Source organism: Trachurus trachurus, assembly GCF_905171665.1.
Source record: "Trachurus trachurus genome assembly, chromosome: 22".
Lineage (NCBI taxonomy): Eukaryota > Metazoa > Chordata > Actinopteri > Carangiformes > Carangidae > Trachurus > Trachurus trachurus.
In genome coordinates this window covers 6,973,629-6,985,937 of record NC_139907.1, presented here as the reverse complement: position 1 = coordinate 6,985,937, position 12,309 = coordinate 6,973,629, and the positions used below count along the sequence as shown (strand labels likewise).

At 36.9% G+C, this 12,309-nt stretch overlaps 2 protein-coding genes across 2 annotated transcripts; one reads left to right on the top strand and one right to left on the bottom strand.

Annotated features, from left to right (window-relative positions):
* Positions 1-50: 50 nt before the first annotated feature.
* Positions 51-3,765, bottom strand: nenf (neudesin neurotrophic factor). The gene is made up of 4 exons (XM_083997879.1): positions 3,618-3,765; positions 3,344-3,404; positions 2,051-2,154; positions 51-814 (listed from the first exon to the last, which is right to left on the bottom strand). The coding sequence occupies exons 1-4, from the start codon at positions 3,762-3,764 to the stop codon at positions 638-640; spliced, it is 489 nt and encodes a 162-aa protein (XP_083854005.1). The 5' UTR covers position 3,765; the 3' UTR covers positions 51-637.
* Positions 3,766-5,015: 1,250 nt separating this feature from the next.
* pacc1 (proton activated chloride channel 1) lies at positions 5,016-11,917 on the top strand. The gene is made up of 8 exons (XM_083997851.1): positions 5,016-5,260; positions 6,680-6,758; positions 7,492-7,701; positions 9,381-9,535; positions 10,101-10,243; positions 10,579-10,720; positions 10,814-10,921; positions 11,013-11,917. Exons 1-8 carry the CDS (start codon positions 5,225-5,227, stop codon positions 11,172-11,174), a joined length of 1,035 nt encoding a protein of 344 aa, XP_083853977.1. The 5' UTR covers positions 5,016-5,224; the 3' UTR covers positions 11,175-11,917.
* The last annotated feature ends 392 nt before the right edge of the window (positions 11,918-12,309 follow it).

Genomic DNA, 12,309 nt, shown 5'->3' with positions numbered 1-12,309 from the left:
ACACGAGTGAGGCATAATGAAATCACATCAAGATAACAGCAGCGTGTTTCTGTGGAAGAGTCGAGCGAGACAAACCCCGGAGGAGATTTATTTAGATTTACAAACTTTAATGAGAATTGTAAAAAAAACAAAAAACAATCAGGTTGAAACTACATGGACCGATTCTGATCATGTAAACATTCACAGAGCTGCACGTTCACAGTTTTTAAATCACATAACAACAACAACAACATTTCATAGAAAACTAATCAAATACTCTTTGTGTTTGCTTTTACTTCATTTGTTCTTATCGCTCTGACAGATGTGGAACATCAGCACCGCAGGTGTATGGAGGTAAAAAATATTAAATATCTATCATCTTTTCTTTCTCTACATTTGAGAGTTTGAAAACTAAGATTTTTTCCATTAAAAAATGTCCTTAAAAAGATATAGTGTATATTCAAATGATTGAAATGTGAAATGTGTGCATTGAAGCTCCCAGAGCTGATAAAGACCATTGTCAATCTTCAGTTCATTCATTTGTAACTCTAATCCTAACCCTCTTATATTTGTTTCTGATTCTGGTGAAACAAAGAAAAATATTCTAAGAGATTAAAAAAAAAAAAAAAATCCTTCATGAAACGACTGTGATTTGTGATTAAAACTCATCTTTGATTCTGAAATGAGGCTGGTCCTCTGGTTTGAAGTCTTCGTTGGGACTTCCGTCCTCTTTGAGGATGCGTGACGCCGTGTATCCCACGATGGGATACTTTGTTTTGTACGTTCCCTCAAACACACTGTCCAGAGACTGGAGCTGCTCCTCACTGAGGCCCGACTGTAAAGACAGAGAGAGATGACCTGTTAGTAACACTGTGGAAGAAGATGCTGTCATAGGATGTAGAGGTTACAAAGCGCTTGTGATAAATACATCCTTAAATATGTTTTACTCATTTACTTTTCAGTTTATATTAATGTCAGCAAAAGTATTTTAGCAGCCAAAGAAGGAAAGTACAGGAGGAGGTTTTATCATATTGTTTTCTGTTTAACCATGGGAGAAAGTCTGTGAACACTTATTTGCACAAGTCCAAGTGTTTAAGTGCTGAAAACACATTAGGTTTATCAACACTCTAAGATTTTAATGCAGAGTCCCTGTGAATGAGGCGACTGAAGTACGCTCTGTGTTTTTTTTTGTTCATTATTTAATTATCCATTTCAGAATAAGTCAGTCCTGTCTTTTTGACATATTTGTCTCTTAATGACATAGTTTAACGTTTTTGGATTCATGCTTTTTTCCTGGCGGAGCGGCGGTACAGCGGTTAATGATGTTACCACACTGCAAGAAGGTACTATGGCTGTTCTGAGTGGAGTTTAACATGTTCTCTCTTTCTTCATTATATTCTACATAATATACCATATGCTATATACCAATCAATAGTACACCCATAGATACTGTATACATATACATATCATATGGTGAAGACAATGGGTGGATGGGTTTTCTTTAGAGAGAGTTAGAGGAGAAGATTGACACTATGTGATATGTCATATGAAGATGCAGCGATGAGATAGTTATTTTAGAAAATCTGCCGACCAGCTCCTCTAAAGCTGATTAATATGCTTTATTCTGTCTGATATGAAAAAAAAAAGGTTTTACAGGGAGTTTATTGAACCATTTCTTGACTGATGAGAAGGCAAATCAACAATTAAGCACTGAAAAGCATCAGAAATGAAACGCAGAGGAAAAAATCTCTGACATTTCAGTTCTATTTACGTCCTTGAGCTCTTTAAGTGTTGGCTGAATTTTCCATTTCCTCATTTTTAAGTGTCCACTCCCAGTGTTCCTCTTACGTACAATATATTAAGGCTGTTCCCACCCAAACAGGCTTTAAGGGTTTTTGTCTATTTCATTTCCTTACAATGTGACTCACTAACTCTCAGGTGTCAGGTGTCGGTGTTCTCCACCCACAGGACTCAACAGAAACAGAAACAGAAACATGACCAGTCTCTGGGAAAACACAGTAATCCAAAGTGATCGGGTGGAACGACAGGCGGACGCTCAGACTGAACTCACAGTGTCTGATGTCAGGTCTGCAGGGTCCAGGGACATCTTCGCCACAGCGCGGGTGCAGTCCTTTCCAACCAGGGCGTTGTACGCAGCACCTTTACCATAAAAGTCTACAGAGGGGAAAAAGAAACAGTGAAATGTTTTAAAATATATCTTAAAGGGATAAAGGTGTTTTTTAATTCATGAAAGCAACCATTTTTGTATTTAATCAAACACAAATGCATGAAAATTCTTTATTTTATCTTGAAAATTTAAATAGTCTATGTATATATATGTTGAGGAGCAGTGGGAAAAGCACTTAATACTTAATTTGAGTAAAAAATATAATGGCTCGGAACGAAAAACAACTCCTCTAGTAAAGATATAAAAACATTACCAAGTATGAAAAGTAGTCATTTTGCAGGAAAGAATGCCCTTATTGTTTATAGATTATTGTATGTTACATTAATAGATTGTAAAAACTGATGCATCAGTGTGCAGATAACATTTTACTGTGCGGCTGGTTGAGGTGGAGCTGGTTTATCAAGGTTAGCCTAATGGGTCGCTCCCCTCCAGAGGGTCACAACAAGATAAAAGTAAATCTGAACACTGTGGTGTATGAAAGAGGAACAAATGTAGCTCTGATAAACAATATTTCCATTTTTCCTTTGAACTTTGTCTCTGCTCTGTGCTAATTTGTAATAATCTGGGTATTTTCCCTTCTTTGAGCTTCAAATAGCAAAGTTAATGTGAGAATTTTAAGGAGGAAATCGAGTCAAAACAACTCAATTCCTGCCTCTACTTGACACTTTAATTTAAATCATATAGGCCTATAGTGGACTGATAAATATGTACCAGATATGTCTAAAACCTATTGTTTTATGATATGTCTGCTCCTACAGTAGCAGGTGTGTCCTGACAATGGGACCCTGTGACTCAGTGAGATTACACGCCTAAATAAAGGTTAAATAACTTTTTTTTTGTTCTTTACAACTTATTCTATGATTTTAAGTAGAAATCTTGCTTGTGTCTTTCCATTTGAAATGTAATAGATTAGGCTAAATTTACAGTTACATCAAACCTAAGTAGCCTACAAGCACTTCAAAATGAAGAGTGCAATACATAAGTAACTGTTTAATTACTTCTCCCTCACTGTAAATGAGCAGTGGTAGAATAAGTAGGCCTACAGTACTCAGATGTTTTACTTTGGTAAATGTGGAAATACAACATACAGAAACATTTGATAAGAGGTAATTGGTGATGCATTCAACGTTTGAGTTATTCCAGCTCTAAATTAAGCCAGTGAAGTGTTTTATTTACCTTTTCCTTTGGTGACATCGAACACCACTCCCTTCACTGCCATATAAATAGGTTGTGCCTCCTAAAACAGGGCGGAAAAAACAGATAAACCGTGAACACACCTGTATGTTTTAGATGCATGTGCACGCAGGTAGCTACAAACACACACACACACACACACACACACACACACACACACACACACACACACACACACACACACACACACACACACACACACACACACACACACACACACACACACACCCAGGATTATATGGTGAGTTTAATTTACCTCGCTGCCGTCGTATCTCTTCAGCTCCTCCTCCGTGAACAACCGGACCGGCGTAGTGGCCGGTTTATACTTTAATTTAACATCTGTGGCTGAAGTTGCACACAGCAGGACAACGAGGAGGAGGACGCAGATTTTCTCGGTTGCCATAGAAAAGCTGCAGTTTGTTGACTTGAAATGCGGAAACTCTGTCGCGCGTTCCCCTATCACTGCTGCTCTTCTGCTGGTGCGTTTAAGACCATCGGAAATTTCAGAGACACGTGGTTTCCACAGCTGTATGTGGCCTATGAAGGGTTGTGTGCTATCTTTGATACATGATGTGGCCTAATCATAGACTGTGGGCCTAATACATGATGTGGAGTAATTGGAGAAGAAAAAAATAAAGTATAATGTGTAATAAAGTTTGTTAAAGTGACTCACAAACAAAGAATAAACCAGAAAGGCTGCATTTATTGTGTTTTTATTCACGCGTTTTATGTATTTCTGTGTCTGTGATTTATGTTTTTTGTCATTGTGCCATCATTTCCCTCAGCTGCTGCTAATGACAATGACATTTAGAATAGAATAGAATAAAAAATACTTTATTGTCTACCTTTGCATACAAAGGCAGAAATGTGTGTTTGGCTATCTATCTATCTATCTATCTATCTATCTATCTATCTATCTATCTATCTATCTATCTATCTATCTATCTATCTATCTATCTATCTATCTATCTATCTAAAGAGAAAATAAGAAATACAGAGAAATAAACTCATGGAGCACAAACCAAAGACACAAAAACCAGAGCCAGAGTAAGATCTGGATACACTATAATAACAACAATAATAGAATTAAATTAGAATTGGAATTTGTATTTTCATTTATTTTTTAATAAAATATGAAATAAAATACTTAAATTCTATTTCTAATTTTCTATTCTTAATATATAAAATTTATATTACAAAATACATGAGTGGGCGATTTACTTTATTTGCTGTTTCAGTTATAGTTATAGATATCTTAGATGATTACAGTTTTAAAAAAAATCGATTTGTTTATGTTCAATGGAATTTATAAATAATAATTTGATCATCTATAATAGATTTTGTATTTCTTACATTTTTACTGTTCATTTCATTCAACTTTACAGTAATATGTAGTAGGTTAAAGGGTAAAAATAGAGAATGAATATGGTCAAAATCATGATTATATTATAGGCTATACTTTCACAAAAGGTGATCTATGAATCCTCCTATGAGCACCTGAAGGCAGCACTAGGTCACAACCTGAGAGAAGGAAACAAGGAAACCAGGCTCGAGCTCGTCTATTGGTCCGCGGCGTCTCGTGCCTCCTCGTTATCATGGGATGGGCTATTGGGCTTTATCGTCGAAGCCAAAACCAAAACCCCCACTGGGCGTCTGGTCTGGTGTGTCTCTCCCTCCCTGAAGAGTCAGTGGGACCTGAACTGGGACCTAAACTCGGACCAGGGCGACAACAAACAAACTCCAGTAAAAACAAGAAAATGTATCGGATATGTATTAAAATCACTTTCAAGACTTTTTCTTTTTCTTCTTCCTCCTCTTCTTAAAAAGCTGAGGTCGTGTTTGTCCTGTGAGAAGTGCAGAGTAATGCTCAGGAGAGAAAGTTCCCGGTCATACCAAGAGGTAGGATGATAAGGTCACTTCTTTTCATGTGTATGTTTGTTTGTTCGGTCTTATCTTTGGCGTTTATCTGAAGGTTACTTACAGTGTATATTATTATTAATGCAACTTCCCAAAACAAGTGGCGCGTCCACTCGGTTCACTTCACTTCACTGACCTCATGTGACTGTGCAGCTGACGACTGCAGGAAAAAGCAGCTTCCTATAGTATGAAATGAGCTGACTTCATGTTTTTCCTCGACTCTCTGACTTGTGTTGGACTTAAACTCTACTCTGAGCTTGGTCCACTGTCAATATGGAGCACTTTTATTACTAACAATGGAGCAGGAAGTCCTCACACGCTTTAATATAAAGGTGAAAGTATGCTACTACAGTGTTAAAAGTACTATAAATAAAAGTAAATGTACTTAAAGCTACTAAAGTAAAGGTTCTGCAGAAGAATCCCTGCTACACTGTTAAAAAAAAATCATATTATCACTTGTTTATTACTGATTAATTTGTATATAATGGTGTTATATTGGTGTTCAATGTGGAACTGCTTTCAAACTTCAGACCATATGTTTGTATGTAAAATATTAAAATGTAAAGTAAATAGAAACCAGAGGCTGTGACAAATAAAGTTAAGTACAATACTGACGTAATTTTCCCGCCTCTCCACTGATTATAGGATAGAAAAGTGAAGCAGTGCATTTATACAGTCAACAGGTTGTTTATTGTACGTTGTTTCTGGGTGAAAGTAAATGGGTCAAACACAACAGTCCTGCAGTAAATACTTCTGCATTACAAGTTACAATGTTCCGCTTTTGTTCCAGACAGGTGTTGATTCAGTGATGGACGATTGTTTCAAACAGTCAAACTCTGCACAAAACACTGTTAAACGAAAATATAAATGCTGTGGTATGAGGGAAATGTTTCCAAATGAAGGATGTCTTGTACAGAGAATTATATCAAGTTCAGAACAGAGACTTATTATGTCATTATATAACTTTACAATAGTTTTCAGACTGATACAACGAGTTGATTTTATCACTGGATATAAATTTTGTTTTATAGTCACCATTTATCTCCTCCAGAGACGTAACAAGAAGCAAAAACCCTTCAGTACATAAGCATAACAATGTGACCTTTACTATTTTTTTGAAGGTTTAATGCTACAAATTACACAAAATTAACCAGTTACTTGTGGATGACTCTGTCAGAATATGTTGTAAAAGCAGAAAGTTTAATGTTTTGTTGTAGTTTAAATCAAATAACATGACAGTTTACTGGGAACATAAACCTTGTTCTTCCCTTATTAAAGAACATTTTGCAGTGAGTGCAGGTTCGTGTGCAGGCGTCATCCGTCTTCTCTATCGAGTGCATCTTTATCATGAACTCTCTCTCTCTGTTTAATTGTCTTTTTTTTTTTTTTTTTACTTCACAGTTTAATGATTGTGACGATGACGAGGAAACGGTCGCGGAGCAGCTGGAGGACGAGGAGCCGAATGGCGACATCTCACAAGGTGAAACCAGCAGTTGGATGCATCTCTGCCATATGGTGGAAACTCAGACTTTAACTTGTAGCCTACTATCTGTCTGTGCATAGTTACAACATCTTAAAGCAGAAGTAAGCGATCCGGTCGTTTTGGCTAATGCTGCGTTCCAGGCAGGCTTTGGAAACCGTAAATTACAGCTTCAAGTCACGACTTACGACTTTGTAGCGTTTCAGGCAACCCACTCGTGTTTTTCCGACCTGTTTTACCTGTGAAAGTCACTATAACGGCCACTCGTAACTTCCGACCCGTGAACTCGTACCAGATCGAACTGGTATGACTTCACAGGTCGGAAAAACACGAGTTACGGGTTGCCTTGAACGCACCATAACTTCTTGTCAGCCGATGGAGTTAGCAGCCCCCGCCCTCGTCATGGATCTATTGGTCCTCGTCGCTACGTCACCACATTCAGGCGCATCCCTTGGCTGCACACACAGCCCTTCATGCCGTTCTCTCTCCTCATTGGATAAAACTTGTAGGATACAAGGAAAGTTTTCTCCTCGGCTCAGAGCAGAGCAGAGTGACTGACAGACCCGTGTTTCGGTCCAAACACTCTATGTAAGTGATTGCTGTCGGAAGATATAACTATTTAAGACCTATATTAACATAAAAATATCGCTTACTTCTGCTTTAATAAAGATATTTGATGAATTTTGCATTATCAGAACCATTATTTTATCCTCTCTCTCTCCGTCCTCTGCAGAGGATGACAACAGGGAGAACGGTCCTCCGATGCGGTTCAGTAAAACCTGCCTGAAGAACGTCTTCACGGTCGTGCTCATCTTCATCTACCTGCTGCTGACGGCGGTGGCGGCCTTCCTCGCCTATCAGACCATCTCCGACTTTTTGGACAAACTCAACCACCCGGTCATGTCGGTCACCTACAAGGAGATGGAATCGTTTTCTCACCCAGGTTTGTACGAATAATACAAATAAACTACACTTTAAGTTGTGTAACAGTGTTGATTCAAGTCAAAAATGTAATCTATACCTCTTAAATGTAGTGGAATAGAAGTATAAAATATAATTTCTGACATATAGCATGCATATCACAAAGGGCTGAAGTACAGTGTTTGAGTAAATGCTTATTTATGTTCCTCTGCTGTAAAGTAATAGATACAAACTGAGCAGGAACACCACGTCAGCCATGTTTGATCTCTGAGGTCCAGCTGGCATTAATAGTGGGTGACTGGGTAAATGATCTATTAGACTGGTGTTGTAGTTTGGGTGAAGGTCACATCAAGTAACAGCACAATTAAAAGTCAATGTATGCAGTTATTCTGTCTTTATAACCTTTAATGCTCTTCTACTTCAAAACATGTGAAAAGTCAAGTTAGTTCACTACAAAAACTCAAACTCTTACTAAGAATATTTGTTCTTATTTCTAGTCAAAATGTCATTTCTAGTCAAAACTAATCTAGTTATACTTAAAATAAGACTCATCACATTTTAAAATTAGCTTGTTTTTAGACACTTTTTACTTTTTTCAAGCATTTTTCACTTGAAATAAATAGGAAAATCTGAAAGTGGATCAAGTTTTTCTTTCTTACTCCAAGCACAAAAAACTAGCTTTGACTGGCAGATTTTTCTACTTATTTCAATTGAAAATTAGTTTGAAACAAGTGAAAACTGTCTAAAGACAAGTACATTTTTAGATGATGAGTCTTATTTTAAGTGGAAAGAGATTAGTTTTGACTAAAATTGGGACATTTTGACAAGAAATAAGACAAATATTCTTGGAAAGATTTTGAGTTTTTGCAGTGTTGAACTTAAGTGTTGTTTTTTAGGGACTATTGGCTCGTCTGTTTGCTTAAATTTTAAACCCTGAAAACGTCAGAGATGTGGAGAGACTGATTAAGAGATATCGGTTCAGGCCACGTCACGTCGCTGGGATTAAGAAACACCAGATAATGAAGTCAAGATCAGACTTTATAGTGACAGTATCACCAGTGAGATTAAGCCCAAGACAAGACAAGACAGGGATTAAGTTGTACAAGTGGACAGTGTACTCATTGTTCCAGTGAAGTATGTATGTGGTTACATTTTAATTATATTGTCCATTATTGGTTGTTGTTTCTACCAGCAGCAACATTTGGTTAAACCAGGACCTTTATCTCCTGTTAACTCATAAACGTTTATGATGATGTGAAATGAACTTCAATCAGACAATGAAGGTTTTCAGGCAGTTTTTGAGTTTGGTTGTGGCTTCGATGCTGAACATGAACATCACTGTATTTGTGTTTTTTTTAATCTCTTTTTTATTGAGATAAATGTTCAGGCGTCACAGCTTTAGATAAAATAAACCACCCTCATTTATCCCCCTACACAGATATTTCTATTCATATATTTTCAGCCTGTCAGAGTATTAAAAAATAATAATTGTAATTCTAATAATAGATTACTTATAACAATAAAGAAAAAAAAAGAAAATTACATTGAAATTGATTGAGCTAATAAATAGATTTCCAAGAAAAAGGTGAAATAATAAAGAGATAAAATAAAAATAGGGCAGAAAATGTATTTATCTTGTCACTCGTACATCCAAACTGTATTTAAGTGTGTCCTCCTGTGTGTTTTTGTGTCTGTGAGCAGGTATCGCTCTGTATCCTGGTAAAGCTCAGCTGCTGGGCTGCCAACACCACTACCACGACTACATCCCACCTTTAGTGGACCCGGGAAAACCTCAGGAAATAGACTGTGAGATCGATGAAGTGGATTACTACGGGCCGTTCTCGAATCGACAGCAGGTCAGTCAGACATAATGAAAACAGTCAGCCACACTGGGATTTCCACACTGCAAAAACTCAAAATCTTTCCAAGAATATTTGTCTTATTTCTTGTCAAAATGTCTCATTTCTGGTCAAAACTAATCTCTTTCCACTTAATAAAAAAAACTTCCACTCATAAGACTCATCACCTAAAAAATAACTTGTTTTTAGATAATTTTCACTTGTTTCAAACTAATTTTCACTTGAAATAAGTAGAAAAATCTGCCAGTGAAAGCAGATTCTTTGTGCTTGTACTAAGAAAGAAAAACTTGCTCCACTATCAGATTTTTCTACTTATTTCAAGTGAAAAATGCTTGAAAAAAGTAAAAAGTGTCTAAAAACAAGCTAATTTTTATGTGATGAGTCTGATTTTAAGTATAAAGAGATTTGTTTTGACTAGAAATGACATTTTGACTAGAAATAAGACAAATATTCTTGGTAAGATATTTGAGTTTTTGCAGTGCAGATCTGCATGAATATCTTAGTAGTAGTGTTGACTCGAGTTTGAGTCATGACGCCGACTCTCTCTGCCTCTGTGTCACAGAAACGAGCTCTGGTGGTCCGCGGGCCGTCCGATGTCAGAAACAAAGAGCTGATCTTCATGCAGTTCAGTCAGAACGAGACAGAGGAAGACTTCAGTGGCATTACTTACATGCTTTTTGCCAAGTTTAGCGACTTGACTAGCAGGTAACCAAACAAATAAACAACAAAGTATTGATCGTGTAGATGTGTTGACCGCTGTGATACCTTCTCTCTCTCTGGTGTGTTTTGTTATGCGGATTGCGGACACCCTGATAACACACATTGACCGCTTCATTGTTTACACACTCGCCACAAAGTATCTGTGTAATGCAAGAGTCAATTACTGTGAGACACACAACTTATCGTCACCCTGCTGCTTTAAACCTTATGACACAAGAGTAAATAGTGATTTGCAAATGTTATTTCACCTGGTGTGATAGTAAGCAGCCAGACGTGTAGGAGATAACCCACATATGTGTTTGTACCTGTGACTTTTTTAGTGCAAATAAATCAGAGTTCATGAGGGACTGTGAGAGGAATTACTCCATGTGGACCTTCTCTGGAGGATTCAGAACCTGGGTCAAGATGTCGTTGGTGCAGACGTCCGGGAAAACCAATGAATCTGTCGAGTTTCGGCAAGAGGTATTAACGTCAAATCGACGTATACGTGCTTATGGAATGATATGGAAATTGATTTAAAGGTTTAACTTCGCCATTTTTGTTGTATTTTTCTAGTCCACCGTGGTGAAGTTCTACGATAAGAGACCTGACGCGGAACAAGCCAATCAGCTTTTCTTTGCTGTTTTTGAATGGCGGGACCCTTTCATGCAAGAAATCAGACTGGTAAGTTTCTCTCCAGGCGTTTTATTTTTTTATTTTTTACTCACTTTTTATCAGCACGTTAACACAAAACGTTGCTCATTTCCACAAACAGATAGTCACGGCAAATCCCTGGAACTCTATAGCCATCCTCTGCGGGGTCTTCATGGCTTTCTTCAAGGCTGCTAACTTTGCCAGGCTCACTGTTCAGTGGATTATCAAGATGCGTAAGAGGCATCTGAGGAATAAAGCTCGGGAACTGAACCAAATCAGCTGAAACACCGACGGCACACTGTGTTTGTGTGTTGGGATCCAGATTCTACAAAGCACTAATCTAAGAGTTGTTTTAAACTGATGTTTGCGCACAAAATATGTCTTATTAATATTGCCTCCACTGAACCAGATGATTGATATATATTTCCTAAAATATTGGCAGTATGACAATTCAAAGATTTTTTTGTTGATTTGTCTATTTAAATGACATTTTCTCAAAACATTTCTGATTATAGGCACATAAAAGAAAATGCAGTGAGGGTTAATGCATGTGGTTGTCTAAAAAGGTCTACAACTCCAAAAAGAAATGTGAACTTTGGTCAAAATATTGAAAATGTCGCTGGTTCTCATGTTGACGGTCTCATTTTAAAGGGAATATTGATGTCTTTTATTTGTGTGTCCTTGTTTTTTCAAAGGAATGCTGAGTAATATCCTGTTATGTCACAAAACTTTATCATGGAGATGTAGCCAAACAGGGACCACTGGATAATATTAGAAACTCTAAAGGGATCAGAAACTACTTCTCTGCTGTTCATTTATATACATAGACCTGGAGCCAAATATGCCCTGAGCAGATTTGTACCCAGATACTGTTGTTTGTATTTGATTTTAACGTATGTATTGTAAAGATGTGTGGGTGTGTGTTCATTTACTTGAATAATTGTCTGAATTTATTTAGTTGTTTTTCACTATTGTATCTCACATGCTGTTTTTAGAGATTTTAGAAAATAAATATATATTTTTATGCTTGAATGTTACTATTGTGGTCCTGAACAATTCAAAATCTGAAAAGGTGATTTATTCATTTCCTCTAAACCCTTTTCTCACCCATCTATCAATCCTCAGGCCAGTCAAGGTTAGAATTACCTCCTATTGTCACAGACAGAGATTGCTTGAAAAGTCAGTGAGAGCATACTATGCTATGATTTTGACTTTAGTGGAAGAACTTTCAATATTTTATTTCAAATTCATCAAACAAAGGAGCACTTGCTTTTTAACATTTCAAATTATTTTTATAAACAAATTAGGGGGGAAAAAAATCTTACATATTCCAAGCAATTCAGAATCTTGTATTTTATGAATTTGACAAGTGGTTTTTGACCTAGGCAAACATTTATCTCTGAATATATATTCTACAA

Excerpts from the sequence above, each read along its gene's own strand:
- pacc1 (XM_083997851.1), top strand. The coding sequence starts at position 5,225 with ATGCTCAGGAGAGAAAGTTCCCGGTCATACCAAGAG. Across the intron at positions 9,536-10,100 it reads CGTTCTCGAATCGACAGCAG|AAACGAGCTCTGGTGGTCCG; the intron begins GTCAGTCAGACA and ends TCTGTGTCACAG. Across the intron at positions 10,244-10,578 it reads TTTAGCGACTTGACTAGCAG|TGCAAATAAATCAGAGTTCA; the intron begins GTAACCAAACAA and ends TGACTTTTTTAG.
- nenf (XM_083997879.1), bottom strand. The coding sequence starts at position 3,764 with ATGGCAACCGAGAAAATCTGCGTCCTCCTCCTCGTTGTCCTGCTGTGT. Across the intron at positions 3,405-3,617 it reads AGAGATACGACGGCAGCGAG|GAGGCACAACCTATTTATAT; the intron begins GTAAATTAAACT and ends GCCCTGTTTTAG. Across the intron at positions 815-2,050 it reads CAGACCTGACATCAGACACT|TCGGGCCTCAGTGAGGAGCA; the intron begins GTGAGTTCAGTC and ends CTGTCTTTACAG.